General features: G+C 37.6%; 5 protein-coding genes across 6 annotated transcripts; 1 reads left to right on the forward strand and 4 right to left on the reverse strand.

Moving 5' to 3' along the window:
- The first annotated feature begins 929 nt into the window (after positions 1-929).
- On the forward strand, positions 930-2522 carry LOC18011585 (protein DEHYDRATION-INDUCED 19 homolog 7). Of its 2 annotated transcripts, XM_006395019.2 has the most exons (6): positions 930-1021; positions 1117-1200; positions 1306-1442; positions 1744-1821; positions 1936-2171; positions 2255-2522. In XM_006395019.2, the coding sequence occupies exons 2-6, from the start codon at positions 1122-1124 to the stop codon at positions 2358-2360; spliced, it is 636 nt and encodes a 211-aa protein (XP_006395081.1). In that variant the 5' UTR covers positions 930-1021; positions 1117-1121; the 3' UTR covers positions 2361-2522. The 2 variants fall into 2 exon arrangements, with proteins under 2 accessions (XP_006395081.1, XP_024007077.1); XM_024151309.1 differs by having other exon boundaries at positions 957-1200.
- Positions 2523-2546: 24 nt separating this feature from the next.
- On the reverse strand, positions 2547-5064 carry LOC18011586. Its single transcript, XM_006395020.2, has 6 exons — positions 4398-5064; positions 3958-4160; positions 3606-3864; positions 3442-3527; positions 3255-3349; positions 2547-3163 (listed from the first exon to the last, which is right to left on the reverse strand). Exons 1-6 carry the CDS (start codon positions 4785-4787, stop codon positions 2943-2945), a joined length of 1254 nt encoding a protein of 417 aa, XP_006395082.1. The 5' UTR covers positions 4788-5064; the 3' UTR covers positions 2547-2942.
- Positions 5065-6115: 1051 nt separating this feature from the next.
- Positions 6116-8568, reverse strand: LOC18011699 (probable polygalacturonase). The gene is made up of 6 exons (XM_006395021.2): positions 8378-8568; positions 7775-8098; positions 7292-7412; positions 7032-7206; positions 6861-6931; positions 6116-6780 (listed from the first exon to the last, which is right to left on the reverse strand). Exons 1-6 carry the CDS (start codon positions 8381-8383, stop codon positions 6134-6136), a joined length of 1344 nt encoding a protein of 447 aa, XP_006395083.1. The 5' UTR covers positions 8384-8568; the 3' UTR covers positions 6116-6133.
- Positions 8569-11302: 2734 nt separating this feature from the next.
- Positions 11303-13226, reverse strand: LOC18011617 (vicilin-like seed storage protein At2g18540). Its single transcript, XM_006395022.2, has 3 exons — positions 13064-13226; positions 12357-12826; positions 11303-11710 (listed from the first exon to the last, which is right to left on the reverse strand). The coding sequence occupies exons 2-3, from the start codon at positions 12807-12809 to the stop codon at positions 11540-11542; spliced, it is 624 nt and encodes a 207-aa protein (XP_006395084.1). The 5' UTR covers positions 12810-12826; positions 13064-13226; the 3' UTR covers positions 11303-11539.
- On the reverse strand, positions 13091-16732 carry LOC18011552 (probable endo-1,3(4)-beta-glucanase ARB_01444). Its single transcript, XM_024151123.1, is given in 4 exon segments — positions 13091-13198; positions 13753-14146; positions 14836-16285; positions 16439-16732. Coding segments are annotated over 4 exon segments (2058 nt in total). The 5' UTR covers positions 16612-16732; the 3' UTR covers positions 13091-13157.
- Positions 16733-16957: the final 225 nt, after the last annotated feature.

Below are 16957 nucleotides of genomic sequence, written 5' to 3' on the forward strand. Positions count from 1 at the left end.
AACGCAACCGATTATTATAGAACACTCATAAACGCCATATGAGAATAGTGAATGAATCTAGTAGCATGAATTGCTATCCAAGTTTGTAAATCAGGCTTTGGTTAAAATAATGACGATGAAAACAATGTAAAAGTTCAGTTAGTATTTCACTATTATCCACTTGTATAATAAAAGAAAACAAAACTCCCATTATACCTGTGTTCTTCTTTGGTCAAAAAGTTATTAATATAATGTTCTTAAAAATTTAGTAGATTTTACCAAAATGAGTGTGGGCGTAAACATTTAAAAATACATAAATTACTATAAAAAAAAATTAGAAAATTAATATATTGGATAGCCGCATTTTGGACCAATCAAACAAAAAAAGGAAATTTTTTAATTTTAAGTTAGAAAATAAAGAAATTAATAAAACAAAGTTGAAAAAAGGTGATATGTTGTTCTCTTCAAAATTTAGGTCGGAAGATGTTCTCTCTAAAACATCTTCATTTGTTATCAAAATAATAAAAAAAAGAGAAATATTTTTTAAAGTTTTCCGTAATTTGTGGTAAATATTCTTATATCATTTATTATCTTTTTCTGGCAATTTATATTGATTTCAAATGAATTTAACAAAATCAATATACATAATTTTTGAAAGACAAATTAACAGATTAATGTTATTCTTTTCTTGTATTTGATCTCATTCTAAGCAAAATATGCATGTCAGTAGCATTTTATAGCTAAACCTTTTTAAATTGCACATGAGAAAATTTAGCCAAAATTTTTGGAAACAACTTTTTATTTTGTCCCCGTATATTGAAAACATAACTTGGATAAAAAAAAAAACAAGTCGCAAAAAGAACTGAACAAAAAAACACACGAGCCACAAAAGTCACGCGTGTGAAAGTGAAACAGATACGCGGTACAACAAACCACTTATTCGGTTTGGTCAAGACTGTAAATACAAACAAAACTCCGACCATCAACAACAACGAGTTCTTCTCATAGCTCTTGCTTCCACTCACTCTCCCATCGTTCTAGGGTTAGGTTTCTTTAATTTAGATTCGATTTCTTCCTAATCTCAAGAATATTTCCTGTAGATGATTGCATTTTCTTTTCGTAACCTGTAACAATTAGAGGAAATGGAGTCTAATTCGTGGATCAATTGTCCCTCCGTATTTTCATCATCATCTTCTTCGCGGCGTTACCAGTCTCGATCAGGTTTATTTGTTTTGGAAAATAAAAAGGGCATGGCGTTGATTACATGTGTAAAGTTACTTTTTTTTTGGGTCTGTAATCTAATGGTGAAAAAAACTTTTGAGGCAGATTTGTATCTGGGAGATGTCGACGGAGAAGAGAACTTGAAAGCAGAGTTTATCTGCCCGTTTTGCGCAGATGAGTTTGATATTGTTGGGCTTTGTTGTCATATTGATGAAGAGCATCCTGTGGAGGCCAAGAACGGGGTAATCTATCTTCACACTCAGCTGTTCACACTTTAACATTTTTATTTGATTCTTAGATTGATTAGGTTTGATTTTGAAGCTTGCTTGAAATGAAAAAGGTTGTTTCTTTACACATTCTTTAGCTTAAACAAGTGAGCATTGTAGTCCGTTAGTACCATTTGAATCTCTCTCTATCTCTCTCGGAATGCTTCTGACTTCTCTGTTTCTAATTAGAAGGTTATAATTAGTAATTTTAGGTGTGCTATGTAAGAACAGAGTGCTTAGATGGTAAACTAAAACACTTTGCTTTCACTTTTACTAGGTCTGTCCTGTCTGCACAAAGAGGGTTGGATTGGACATCGTTGGCCATATTACAACGCAACACGGGAACGTTTTCAAGATATCCTTTTCAAATCTGAATCTCTCTTCTATGTTTTTGTTCAGTTTTGTTCTTATACCACCCTTCATTGCTAGAGTTTGAAATTTTGTATTCCTTGATGAATGAGTAATTTACGTGCAGCGAAGGAGAAGGTTGCGTAAAGGTGGAAATATCTCTGCCTATCTTATGCTTAAAAAGGAGCTTCGAGAAGCAAACTTACAGTCTCTTGGAGGATCTTCCACTTACATTCCCTCATCCAATCTAGATTCTGATCCTTTGCTCTCATCCTTTATTTTTAATTCTCCTTTGGCTAACTCCATCACTGAAGGAGACTCGGTAACAAAAGTTTCACACAAGGACACCCCTAAAAGGTATAATTTCAAACTGTGATGTAAACAAATACATTTCACTGATATTTGTTTTCACATTGAGCTTGTTTATCATTCCTTTACAGCGACATACGACAAGTATCGCTTTCAAATGAAGATCAAGAGAAGACGAGAAAGAGCGAGTTTGTGCGGGGCTTGATGTGGTCAATCATGCTTGAAGACAAGTTCTAATACCCCACTAAAGACCTGGTAATGGTGACTCAAGGAATCATTACACTAGTCTCGATGTATGTAGCAAACCCGTGTAGATTAAGAGTATATATATGTTGTAATCGAATGTATTTACATAATCAGGAAATTACATAATCAGGAAATGAAAGTACTTTTTTGCTCTGCTCAGGACTCAAAATTAGTCCAAGCTTAAAAAAAACCTTTTCATTACCATAACCTGTAAAGAGATTGATACATAGGCCAAGCTGTGTTTCAGTTCAGCATTAAAATTGTATCACAAAAAGTGTTCCATCTCAACATTACAAAAGCACTCCTCGCAAATTTCACTATATGGGCTCCTAATCCTTTATTCAGGGAAAAGCAGAAGACTAGTTTTCGTAGAAGATTAGCTACAATTCACAAAGCATCTTCCGGAAATGAAACAGCAGACTCTTAAATCGCCTGAAAAACACGCAAGAGTCTAGCCAGTATTTGGTGGTTCTTCGGTGTAAGAGAGACTTTATATGTGAAGCAGAGCAGCAGATAATGGGTCTTTTGATCAGACCAGAGCCAAATCAATGGTCAAGAAAGTAACTTTCATTTTCACCTCTGTGGATTGTTGGAGGTGAAGAATCTGTAGTCCGGATGATTGACTTGCAGACGCTTAAGCCATTTGTCAGCAGATTGTAGCAAAGAAGAAATCTTTTGGCACTCTTGAGCTCTGTTTTGATTCCACACAGATACTTTGAGCTTAAAAGATGCGAGTCCAAAAGTAGGCAACGGGAGCTTTATAGATGGCTCCAAATCACTACAAGCCATAGCACCTGTTCCAATGCAAACACAACACTGTGTAAGAGATCCCGCTAAGTTGTGGCAATTAGGAAAAACAGAGAATTAAAAGCAGAGGATACTTACTTTGAGGAGATGATGTCGAGAGAGAGTGGAAAGTTAGAAAGCAGGCATCGAGATTTTGTAGTGTTGGACCAACAGGTATTCTGTATATTGGATACCTACATACCAACGAATTAGTAGCAGATCCAGCCACATCAATTCCGAAAGTAACGATCTTCCAGACTCAAGAGAGGGTTAAGACGAAACATACCATGACACAGAGACCCAACTTGATGGAGAAAGATCGCAGCTCCGGTATGTCATTAGCTCAGGAAATCTTGACGCGAGATCCGAGACCTGGTGTATGAAAACTATGTTAGAACAAGGAAAATAAAACAACGAAAAGAGCTATCTTTGCTTAGGTAGACATTTTACTTTGTTAGCCAGAGGTTCACGGCCAAACGGAGGTTCATATTCCAAGTACTCAAATAGTAATCGTCCCTGAGGATTGCTGATCTCAGTCTCTCCACTTGACAACGAACCAGCAACAGATTTATCTCTCAGACTAATTCTATTCAGTTCACTGACACTCGAGTCCACCGGATTCTGCAGAGTCTCGGCATGATTAGGTAACTTCTCAAGCCTACTGCTGCTGCTTCCTTCACTGCTTCCTTCATTATCTTCAACTGGATTTCTGTTTTGAAAAGGTAATAATCAAAACTGTGAAATGGAAAAGCAGAAGAAGACATCTTCCGTGAAATGAACCAGAACATTTCAAACAACTAACCTGGCTTTCTTTGATGGGTCTACATACAACTGAATGCCAGATAAGTAAGGAACATAGTACTGCACGGTGGAGTCGCTCCCATGCATTTCAAGAGGAACACCAGCACCATATGCACTCCATTCTGCAAATGACTCCCACAGATCCTCGAGCACAAAATATGTATGGCACTCCGATTCACGGGTTTTAAGTTCCAACCTGCTTCTCTGGAAAACAAATTGAATCCATAAGCAATGCTCAAGTGACGGAGAAGACATATCTTGCATTGAGTTCTACACTGAATCACATGATAAATACCAAAGTCCTCGCAATACAAAAGGACTTTAAAAGCAAACAAAAGAGAATAACTTTCCACTATAGTAAACCACCAGGAATCTCCAGTTCAAGCAAGCCATAAACGACATTTGAAACGTTTCTACTAAAAAGATTTGGAATCGTCTTACCATGGGAAGAAACCGGGCAGGAACAACGGGAGTGGTGTGTTCCAAGAACCGATCCAAGTTGGACCCGTCGGTCTGAACCCGACCCGACCCGGAAGATTCAGATGAGTCGGCACACATTTCCGACCCGGAAACCACCCGATTCTTGCTCTCCGTCTGACCAACAACGCCGAGCCCTTTCCTGGTACGCGGCGGAGGCATCACGGCAGTCGCAGCCGCCCTACGCTCCTTACCCATCAACATCTCCTCTTCTTCTTCCCGTCGCTGCTTCTCTCTCATCTGCTGCTGCAATTGCGCCTCTTGCTGCATCCTCCGCATCGGCGGTGGATTGTAGAACCGATTCTCTCCTCGGATCGCTGAGCGGGCGATTGAAACTCCTCCGGAACCCGACATTGTGCTAACCGGAAAATCGATCGCTCGGAAAGAAAAAAAACCCAGATGATGCAAAATCGAACAGAACCGAACAAAAAAAAAGTCAAATTTCTCTCCCCGGGAAAAAATAGAAGAAGAGAAGAGTAAAGATGATTCTTGGGTCTGTGTGCTTGAGTTCGAAACTATCAAGTGAGTCTAGGGTTTTAGAGATTGGGAAGATGAAGGATGAGGAATTTTGATTATATTATTTATCACCAAGGATGAGGAAAATAGAGAAGAAAATCATGGAAATTTATATCAATTTCTAGTGGCATACACTCATTAGTAATTATATATTAATAAAAAAAAATTAGTTGAAACAGCGCAAAATTTATTACAGATGTGGCGAAAAGAGGAAGATGATGGGAAATGAAGGGGTGCGTGTTTGGTAGCGAATGGTTTCGTCTCTCAGTGAAGCAGCTCTTTACTATTGGGCCGGGCTTTGTAAAAAGGCCGGCTTATATTAATCTTTCAATTACAGCTTTGTGAAAATTATAAACAGCTTTCATGTAAATGAATCTGTGTTTCGATTTTTGTTAAAAATAAGTAGTGTTTACGATTTGGTAGTAAAATAACACATTTTTTTTTATAAAAAAAATACAGTATAATGTTTGAATTAAAAAAAAATGATCTCCAAAATTTCCTCTTGTGTATAAAAAAAAATCATTTGCTTTGTTAGTTTGTTTATTAGAGAGGTTGACAAATCAAAACGTTGCGTCTCATTACAAGAACGCCGTTTAAAATTTCAAAAACTGTAGACGGAAGGCTAATTTTGTTAACAGACTTTACTGAAGGGTATTTTTTTACTCAAAACTTTAGTTGAGAAGGGTGATGGTCGATTTCATTAAAATCATGATCTTTATAATAAAAGAGAATGGAAGCATTTTGTTGAACCTGAATCTTTTATTAGACAAAAAGTATTTGATTGTTTGGTAACTGTTAAGAGTTAGGACGCTAAAAATAACTAAAAACGAAGTGGAAGTTCAAATCATGACAAGAGAAATCTGCAGAGAAAAACAACAACAAAAACTGATGGTGAAAGATCTTTTCTTAAGCCATGTGAAGAATCTCCACTGAACAAAATTTTGTCGGTTACACATGAATGAAGAAATGAACCTGTACAGATATATGAATCTCACAAACTGCAATAACAGGAGAAAACACCAACAATGGGGATTGGGAACAGGTAAATTCTACACACTGTGGTTTATTTTGGGAAAAGAAAAGAATCTGACCTTAGCTAACTTAAACAAATATGAAGAATCATGAGGGGGAACCAAAAAGGAGCTTCCTTTTCTTTCTTTTTTTTCTCTCAATGAAGTTTGGTTTCACAAGGCCACAGCTACGCCATAAGAACTGTCAAAACTCTTCAGCTCGGGACACGGTTCAGGGACCACAGATTCCGAAGAACCGTCAACGAATAAGCATTGCCAAGAATCATCAGCAGAACCAGAGTTCTTCATCGACAGAGAGATATTCGATAGCAAAACAGAAGTGAAAGGAGACTCTTTGGTTCCAAAGAAATCTCCTGCTGCGCTTATGTTTTCTCCAACAATGTCATGTAACCTGATGTGACTCACTAGCGGGAAAGCATCTGCATCAAAGCCAGAATCCGGGTGAGTTCCAAAGCTGCCATTGGCTAGAAACGCAGTACCAACATTAACCATATAGATGTTGGAAGCATCGATCTCTTTCATGTAACCGCCTCTTCCTGTTGTTGTTCTAAAGGCAATCCCGGACAAAGAGTTGTGTATGTGAGCATCTCGGACCACGACATCAGATATGCCACCAGACATTTCACTTCCAAAGGAAATGGAGGAACCAGAAGCTGCTCGGAGGTAAACGTTTCTTATCTGCACATTTGCAGTTGGTCTTGCATACGATATGCCGTATTCGTCCCAACCACTTTTTAGGGAAATAGCATCATAGCCCATGTTGATGATAGAATCTTGGATGCACACATTTTCAGAAGAATCTGCAAAAGAAAAAGAAAACAGTCTTTGAGATTCTAGGACTTCAACACTTGTTTTTCAAACAGAGAACATAAGCACTAACCAGGGACAATGCCGATGGTATAAGGAGATTGTGGAGAAGTATTAGCTGTTACTTTATGAATGTATACATGGCTGCACAATATTAAAGACAAGAGTCAAGACTTTTAACCAAAGTTTTCTAAACCAAAAGGAGTTGTAATGAAACGAAGGGGATATTTGAGACTTTCTTTACCTACAATAAACCGAATGGATAGTATAAGCTGGAGCATTCAAGAACGTAAGATTTGAGACAATGACATTTTCGGAAGAGACAAACTCCACGAGATGAGGTCGACTGTGCTCTAAAGACTGAGAATTAAACCGATCCCACCAAAGCAGGCCTTGTCCATCTATAGTACCGTTATCACCTAAAACCGATGAATACGGAATATAACAGGTGAGTATCTATGTAATACCAAAAAAATGAAATGAAAGGAGCAAATCATGTATAACCTGTAACTACTACATCATGTAGCATATAGCCGTTTATCAAACTCATGTATCTTTTCCCCGGTAGATCAATGCCCCGTCCATATGACGGTAACGGATCCACGACTTGCCAGTGCGATGGATCCTTCAAGCAGTTTTGATTAAGGTAAGACGAAAAGAATATAAAAATTGAGAAACAACTACACAAATGTTCTGATTGGTAACAATGCAAAAATCATTGAACATAGCTAGAAAATTTTGATTTAATTGGACTCACAATAAGATTTCAACAAGATTCAAGTACGGAGCCATAGGTCATCCTAAGCCACAATGCCTAATCATTCTTTCCAACCATGAATGGTAAAGCAACAGACTTTGAAGTTTGAATCAAACAATGAGTAAAAGACAGGAATCTCTGCAGCTAATCAGGAATCTTATATGAAATAGTCTCTGATCTTACTCCTTAGAATGATCAAAAACATTAGAGAGAAAGAGAGGCGCACACACCTGCGAGGCAAGTATCACGGCGTCTTTCTCGAGAAAGAGAGTGAGATGACTGGTGAGGTTGAAACTTCCGGTGAGCCACCGTCCCGGAGGAACATAGAGCTGAGCACCGCCTTTATCGGCGAAAGACTTGAGATAGAACACAGCATTCTGAAAGGCAAGTGTGTTCAACGTTTTACCATCTCCCACAGCACCAAACTCCAGAATTGAGACACTGTGTGGTCTCGTGTTTGGTCTCCGACCAAGCTCGCATACGTTTCCGACGCCGTAACTTCTCGCGTAAATCGGAATCAGACTGCACAATGCCAGCAGCAAAGCTAGTGCTACCTGAAAGAAAAAAACAATAATCGAGAGAGGCTAATTCAGATCCGAATCAATACATAATAAGTCAAGCAAGCAAAAGATTTTCCCAACGGATCGAGCGAAATGACTGAGACCCAGAAACCATAACGAACTGTGTGAAATCAAGGAAGCAACGATTGATAGATTAAAGTTTCAAGCTTCCGAATAAAATTGCAATCAATCGAAAAGCAACCAATCTCAGACAAGACAGCAAAGAAGGACCAATAGACTTAAGAACTACTCAAAATAAGAGCACGTACTTACTGGCATCTTTATTTGTTTCAAAAAGAAAGCTGTCAGAAAACGAACAGAAAAGAGAAACAAGAAAAGGGAAGAACTTTTTGCGCCAAATGCAACCCGACAGCGAGAAAGAAGCAGAAGAGCTAAGAAGAAGGAGTGAGAGAAGGAGGAGAAGAGTTACGACCACAGAGACAAGAGAATTTTTTTTTTTTTTTTTTTGCTGATTGAGCAAAACAGTGTAAATGATAGAAAAGACGAATAATTTTTTTATAGTAGAAAATAATTCCATTAAAAATAGAAAGAAAGAAGCAAATAAGGTAGCAAAAGATTAACGCCAAAAAGACAGCTTTTTATGCTATATCATTATTGGGCATATGAAGAAAAAAATGGAGAATAATAGAAACATGCCAGGTGGAAAATACCCAAAGAATATACGTAGAAAAAAGGTAAATGAAAAAAAAAACTAAAAAGAGTGATTTTTATAATTACCGCTATTTAATTTTATCATTGATTTCCACTAATTTGCAATCAATACCAGTTTAGGGACAAACAGTTTAAGAGTAATCGTAACGTATTGTCGCCGACAGATCTTCTTGACACAGGAGAGAGAGAACGACATTTTTTTCCTCTCTTTAAGAAAGTTATGGAGAAGGGGGGAAGAAAAAAAAGAAGAGACAAAAATGGTTGTCTGAAGTCGATCTTTTGTGTTTTATTCGGAGAGTCCATGTGTTTGGTTTTTATTTTTCTTCTAAATTATAAATGATTTTTAAATCTTTGATTTTTCTAGTGTTTTTGTTTTATTATGTCCCCCTTTTTCATTGATTCGTCGCCGTCAATGGTACACTGTTACCGTTTAGATGACTAATTCGTCGGTCCACATTAATATATTAATTTCTATTTATCGAATTTTTGACAAGGTGGTAAAATACTCTAGATATCATATATATATATATATATATGAATATACGACACAAGATTTGGAAAAAAAAAAATCTTAGTTTAGAGATAACAACTAGTTAGTATATTATAAACATTTTAATGGTTTGAATTGTATCTAAAAAAATAATAAAATTCCTGTTTAAGTAAGAAGAATAAGAAATTGTAGTTGGCAACAACTGTATTATGCGATGTTTCAAAAGAGGGTAAAAATATTTGAAGATCTAATTAGGCGTTGTTGGTTTTTATGTCATGGCCTAACTTTTTCCGATCTTGGGTAAATGTTAGTGGGTTGAAGATTGAAAATTTTGTGATTTTCTGTTAGCTTTTGTTTAGGATTTTCATCTGTTTGCTTGTTTCTCCAGTTTGAACTTGTTATTATTTCTTGAGTTTTTTTTAATTCTTCGATGTTATTTTTGGATGAGTTTCGACTCTTATTGGCTTTATGTATCTTAATATTCTTAACCGTATTTCACTATATAGTCTACATGTATTTCTCTTTGATGATATTTTTAATGGACTTAAAGACCAAAAAAAAAAATGAACATCCATCGTTTTATTATCTACCGTCGAGTCGCGGCCATCATGATTATCTTTGGTACAACTTATTCCTATTGCTTACTCAAGCTTCTTCTTGACCAACTAAACGTTTTTTTGTGATGTAATGCCTTTTCTACATGTATGTCAATTTTTGACCTGATCAAAAATCTTTATAGATTGAATTTCACCAATATGAGTCCGTACATTTATCTATGCAGCAAACTAACAAGTCGTGAAGCTCTTTTGTCAGAGAATCTAACAAGTTTTTCAGTTCCAAAACAAAGATATGATGACCATATTATTTAATTTCTTGTTTGGAGAACTATATGCATATGCTAGGAGACTTTTACGTACGTATGTGTATATGTTTAAGAACAAATATACACAAACAAACAAACAAAAAAGTATATATCACTTGAGATTATTCTTATTTTCTTTTTTTTTTTGCAAAAAACGATCAACTTTTTATATTTAAATCATGGTATTAACAGCAAAGAAAAAAATAACACAGTGTGCGGTCCTAACACAAAGAAAAACAAGAGAATTAAAATTTGTAAAAGTTTAAAATATAAATAGGAAGAGATGCACTAAATGAGGGAATATACAAGAAAAGGAAAGAGTTGGGGAGAAGAAGGGGAGAGAGACTCCAAGCCATGTGGCTGACAGGGGATCCTGAATGGTCAATGGGTCCCACTTCTATCAATCTTCTAATTTGCCAGCCTGTCATTTTGTGTGTTTTTCCTCCAATGTTTTTTTTTTCCTTATTCTTTTTATCAAAGTTATTCATATGATAGTTCAGTTTTGTATTTATTTGTTCTTTTTGACGTCAGATAGTTCAATTTTGTTTTTCATAAACACTGTTACCGAAAACTTGAACTCAACATAAAACCCCCATATTCTAAAACAGAGTCAAAATTTAATAGGATTTGGTTCAACCTCACCATTTGAATGTTATTCATGTATATTTATTTTTATGAATTAAACTTTGTTACCAGATTTCTGTAAATCCTTAATTAATGCAAAATTACTTTAGTTCCAGTAACAACAATCCGGTTTATTTACATGAAAACAGAGAAAAACGAGATTAGTTATATCATCACTGATTAGTAATCGACAAACACATTAATCTCTTGTTTAGAGTTTCACAGATGACTCAGTTTTTTATATCTCTTCTTAATTTGCTTAATATCAATATATAGTCTGTTTCTTTTTATCAAAAGGGAAATCACACATTAAGTAATAGTGATGTGAATGTCTCATGGTAAAAGATTACTGTTACTTAAAGTAGCATAAGCATTATAAGATGCAACAAATAAAAGAGAAATGTACGGGTAATCACTAGTAATTGGAAACCATATGCAAAATTGAAAATACACCACTCAAGTTATGAAGCAAATAAAGGTTTCAACACTCTTAGAGACTCAGGCTTCTCTTCCACTGAACACAAGAACAATCGTGACAAGAAGCATGTGATAAGTGATAACACTAAAACGAAATTCTTATTAACGATATTACGTCACCAAAACAACAAACAAGATTGGTCGCAAGTCCAAAATTAAACTTAGCCACCAATACTCATTATGTGCTTGATCCAAAAAGGCCAAAAAAGCCTTCGCTTTCTTCTCTACTCATAAAAGAAGAGTCTTGTCTGCAACAAAATTACTAAAATCATTGCGTCTCAAACAAAGATTCAGAAGAGGGGGATTTGGTTTAGAGAGTAATGGAGTCAACCAGGGCTTCCGTAACCTTCTTCTCCAGTTCCTTTGGCTCGATCCACAATGAACTTTGCTCATGCAGTAGCTTCTTTTTCTCTTTCTTCTTATCTTCCCTTTTTTGTCCCACAGTTCTCCAGAACTCCAGCTTTTCCGCTCTTTCTTTCATCTGCAAATGTTAAACACGGAACCAGTCTATGATACAGGCACTTCTTGAATCGCTTTACAACTTACAAAACAAGCACTAGACCATTACTGCTCCGATGCTAGGACCAAGAGACATAAGGAATTCAATCTAGAATCAGGAAGGGAGTAGCTACTTTGCAGCCACGAGAAAATGAAATGAATGTATGAATCAGTGAATACTCCTTTGGCAAGAGTGTTTGTGTGTGTGAGTGTGTGTAAATGTTACCTCTACCTCCACCTCAAACCAATGGAACCTCTAACTAATAAATTTCATTACCAAAGGTTTAACCAGAACAACAGAATAATGTAGAGATATCATGATGGTTACAGGATTCATCAAAACCTCAACTTGAGTTTAAGCAACAATATAAGCTTTCTCTTAGACTGGCCGATCACAAAGCATAGATAAACCTTTGTTTATTAGTGCCCCCTGAAGCATAATCAACAATTTTCATGAAATTTTGATTCTTTAAATGCCAGACAAACCATTTCCCCCATTTTATTCAAGAATCATCTCACACACTAAACTAACTACTTGATTAAAGATCCATCATGGTGTCTACTACACAGAGCTTGTATGGAATCTATACAACAACACAAGAAATTGAGAAGAGAGGAAGTGAATGTACCAGGGTTTGCCTGAACTCTTCATCGGCGATCTTGCGTTCCTCAGCCCTGACTTTAGCTGCCTCAGCCTTTAATCGCCGCCTCTCCTCATTGGCGGCTCGTTCAGCCAGCAATCTGGCCTCATCCTTACGCTGCTTCTCAACACGAAGCATCTCAACCTCATGTACGTACTCTTTACGATACACCTTAACCTTCTTTGCGTAATCTCTCCTAAGCTGTGCGAGCTTTCTCTCAGCTTCTTTGGGATCGTTGGGGGTTTCCCAGCTACCGATATAGCTCTCTGGCTCCAGAAAACTGTGCGTCTCCTGGTGGTATCTGTGGTGAGTGGCGTCTGAAGAGAAAGACTTTACGGTTTGTTTAGTGAGAGAAGAGTTGAGAGAGCCAATCATGGAGGCGTTCTCGCTCGGAGAAGCGCCCTGCCTCACGAGGCGACTTAGTTTATTGCAGAAAGCCATTTTAACTGAATCTGCTTCTACACAAGGAGGAGAAAAACGAAATGTACAGATTCAGATTCAAAAAATTACACACGGCACATCCGAAATTAGTGTTTCTACGTCACTGCAGCAATTAGATTCATTGAAAAATCCCGGCAAATCCTGACTAATCTTGAGAAACGGGAACAGCTAAGGTTTATCAATCTCTGGACTTTGTAGCAGTTTATGATTGACACAAATCAGGGAAATGGCAGAATAATGAAGAAGAAGCTTACCTGGGAGGAATAAATCGACTGAGATCTGCGAATTTCAGAGAGAAAGAGAGAGAGCGGCGCGGCGAGAGCCAACGAAAACAACGGCGGTGAAACGTTAAGGAAAATCCCCGGCGTGAAGCGTTTTAGCTTTTAGGGCTGGGAAAAAAAACCCCCATTTTATTTTCTGACTTTTTTTTATATCAAACGTATTATATTATTTGTTTTGAATATTACTACTTACTAGTATGTATTTATTTCCTAACAATGTCAACAAACTATAGAGAATAAAAGATTTCTTCACTATAAGAAACTACGGTTGAATTAGTGTGTTGTATTGAGTTCAATAACCGATAACCAAAATTTAGATTTCCAGGTTTAATGAAACTAATCAATTATATAACAGTAGCAAAATCAAGAACCAAAAGGTGATCACAAAGTTAATCTTATAATTCAACATTGACTTTAGCATCCAAAAAGCTAAGACTATATTGAAAGAAGATGCTTAAATATTATTTAATTATTAAATTTAAAATCATCTTCATTTTATAACATATATCTGTTAAGCATCGCTGCTTACAACTCTTATTTAAAAGTCACTGCTTAAATTATTCTATTTTTATGATTTAATTTTTTTAAAAAATTACCTAAGCACTCTTCCTAAACATCTGCATCGAACATGCTCTATAGTTAATACTACTTATTGCACCTACTTTGATCATCACCGTCTCTACTGTGAATCCACCACAAAAGATTACTCAACGAGTTTCCGTCGTCAAACTCATTCAATCCTCTAATCTTCTTGATCGATCCATCTCTGTCGTAAACACTTTGCAAAGCATAAACGAATCCTTTCCAACCTTCTCCAACGCCGTGTCTCTGCAACGCTGGCAAAGTCCAATTCACGAGCTGCTTCACGAATTTTACATCGGAGAACAGAATTTCCGACACCGGGAGTATCGGTAATAGCTGGATTCCAAGCCGACACTCTTTCCACTCCTTAGGCCTGAACCACAAGCTACTGTCTCTTTTCGTCGACCATAAAACTCCCACCACACGATTCTCTCTCGTGAAGTCTTTTGGGTAAAGAGTGTCACCTTCCTTCACCTGCCACCACCAAGAAAGAAAATCAGTAATTAAAAAAAAATCAAAGTTAACATTATTATATTTGTAGCATGATCAATCGTATTAGTATGATTTATGTTCTGATATTAATTTAATTATCAAATTTGATTATCACTATTATTTGCTTTAGTGTTCTTATATTTGGGTTAGTTTTTCAGATACATAAATACAACCACTTATTGTTAGCTTTACATAAACAAAACAAAAAAAAAAACAAAAAATTTGGGCTGAGTAATTTTAAAAAGAAGAAAAAAAAAGGCAAATAGTGATTTTTAACTCTTGTTGCTATAAAAACTGCATTTAAAATGTCTCTGATTACCGCTTTAAAATTATTTTACCAATAAACCCCTAAAAAACTATTTTCGTTGAAATTATACCGAGTTAAATTATAAAAAGTCAAATCCAAACCTAAATGGAGGAAAAACCGAACTGATTTTGTTTTGTTTTGCAGATACATTAGGGAAATCTCTTATTCCAAATAGTTAGACATATGTATCTCATATGTCCCTTCTAATTTAACAGATGTATTAAACGCTGACTATTTAAGTTCTATATAAATAAGCATAGACGTTAAAAAAAAAAAAAAACCGAACCACTTCACTTTATTAGATCAAGTTTTTTCCGGCTCGGTTCGGGTTTATTCGAAATAGTTGGTAGAGTGTAAAATTTACCTGCCACCACATTTTCGCGGCGTCAATCTCAAGCGTCAAGATCGTCGAAGCCACCTCCACCAGATGTGTGTCGCCGTAAGCCAACCCTAATAAAGCGGCGGAGTAGTAAGCATTCACCGCCTCGCTCGTACTCTCCTGGTTCCTCCCGTCCCAAAACTCCGTCAACCCACCAGCCCAAGAGTGGAGCCTGAAAACATCAAAACATCTCAAACGCGGGAAATTAGAATCCGAATCCGAATCCACTGTCATGAAATCCGACAGTAGAGTGTACGCTTGATGTCTGTAACTTTCTCCCCACAAAGGATCGATCTTAGAGACCACAGCGATTGCGTAGAGGAAGTAACCTAAATGGTAGTGATGGTCGTTGTAAATTCCAAATCCAAAATCCGCTCCTGAATCTCTCGATCCTTGCTTCGTGATTAATCCTCCCCATTTAGGATCATACAAAAACCCGTTTGGCTTGAAACTCCCATCTAACCACGGCTCAATCATGTCCTTGAGGTACTTGACAATCGCCGGAATCACGTCGAGATAGCGAACTTCCTCGGCGATTAAAGCTAACCTCGCGGCTCTCGCAATCAATTTCGCGTAGAAATACGACGAGCTCGTGACCGGAGCTGAGGAATTCAACGCGTTGACGTCTTTGACCAAGGCCGAGATGATCTCTCGGTGCGAATCTTCTTTGACTCCTTTGATAGAATGTCACGTCACCGGAACAAGGTCCGGTCTCAAAACCCATGAGTCTCCGATGACACCTACCAAATCGCCGTCGATGCTCGTGTACCTGAAATTATCTACAACGGTGACCGTTGGATTATCATCGCTTGTCAAAAGCTTCAGATGAAGAGGATGAGCTAGCATCAGCAAATCTCCTGAGCCACGCTTCTCCCATTTATACTCCAAAGCAAAGGGGTTTTTGAAATCGGCGTTACCGGAAACTGGGTAAGAGCAGCTGAACCGGTCGAGAATCGATTCGAGATCCGGATTCAAACCCGGTACCAACGCGAACCGGATAATACCGGAGAAACCACCACGGCAATTGATTGAGGAAGCGCCGGTTTTGGTCAGATTAATCGGGGAAGAGGCGTAAATCAGCCATCTTTGGTTATTGCCGAGCTTGGCTGTGTACTTGGTAGAGCTGTTTCCGGATAACGACAAAACATCGTGGCTCGTTGAGACTGTGAACGAGCTGCCGGAAACAGAGCAGGTGATAAATGGGCTTCCTCTGACGAGAAAAAATCTGAGATTGATGGAAGGGAAATCGAGAGTGACGCCGAGATCGCTGAACGAAGTGATGAGATGAGTTTTCCGGGAATTCGGGTCGGGTCCGTCGTGTGACCCGGAGATGATGATATCGGCGTTGAAAACGTTGTAGAAGAAGGCGGAGTTTTGAAACAGAGATGGGTAGGAGATAGAGAGAGACGAAGGAGCGTTTTTTATGAGGTAAGGGCAAGGCCGGATCTGGGGACTGATGAAACGTTCGCCTATAACCCTCAAAAATTTTCTTTGGTTATTTGCTAATTTTTCAGTCTCCAAATCACAAAAAAAAAATATTTATTTTTAAATTGTTTCTAGCCCTCAAATTCTCAAATCCGGGTAAGGGTGAAAATACTCGGCTTGGTCGCCGTTTTTCAGAGTGTAGTTTTGGAAGAAGGAGTTTGTAGGGAGAGGTTTTGAGAGGAGATGGTTGCTGAAAAATCTAGAGGGGTCTGGTAAAACAGAGGAATTAAACCTCGGGAAGAGAAACGGAGCGTTCTCCGGTCTGGAGGAAGTCATTTCTTGAAGCGGCGGAGATGGGCAGAGGAGGCGACGGCTCTGGTCTGATTTTAGTCGCTGGGGAGTGGTGTGGGTTTTCTTTTGCAATCTGTTTCTCGTCTCCGTCTTTGGTGTTTTTAAAGGAGGCTTGAAGAGAAGATGTATAGGCGCTATGACTTTTCTTTTCAGAAATACGAAGCTCCCATGCAAGATGCCACGTGGCAAATCTACAAATATAGACCTCCTCAAAACCAATAATTTATCTTTCTTTTACCTTTGTAAAGTCGAGGCTGGAGATATTAGAAGAACTAAATTAACAAAAAAAAAAATTGAAGTTGTAAATTTCACGTCCGAGAACAAGCTGAAA

The sequence above is a fragment of the Eutrema salsugineum genome, unplaced genomic scaffold, assembly GCF_000478725.1.
Source record: "Eutrema salsugineum unplaced genomic scaffold, Eutsalg1_0 scaffold_6, whole genome shotgun sequence".
NCBI lineage: Eukaryota > Viridiplantae > Streptophyta > Magnoliopsida > Brassicales > Brassicaceae > Eutrema > Eutrema salsugineum.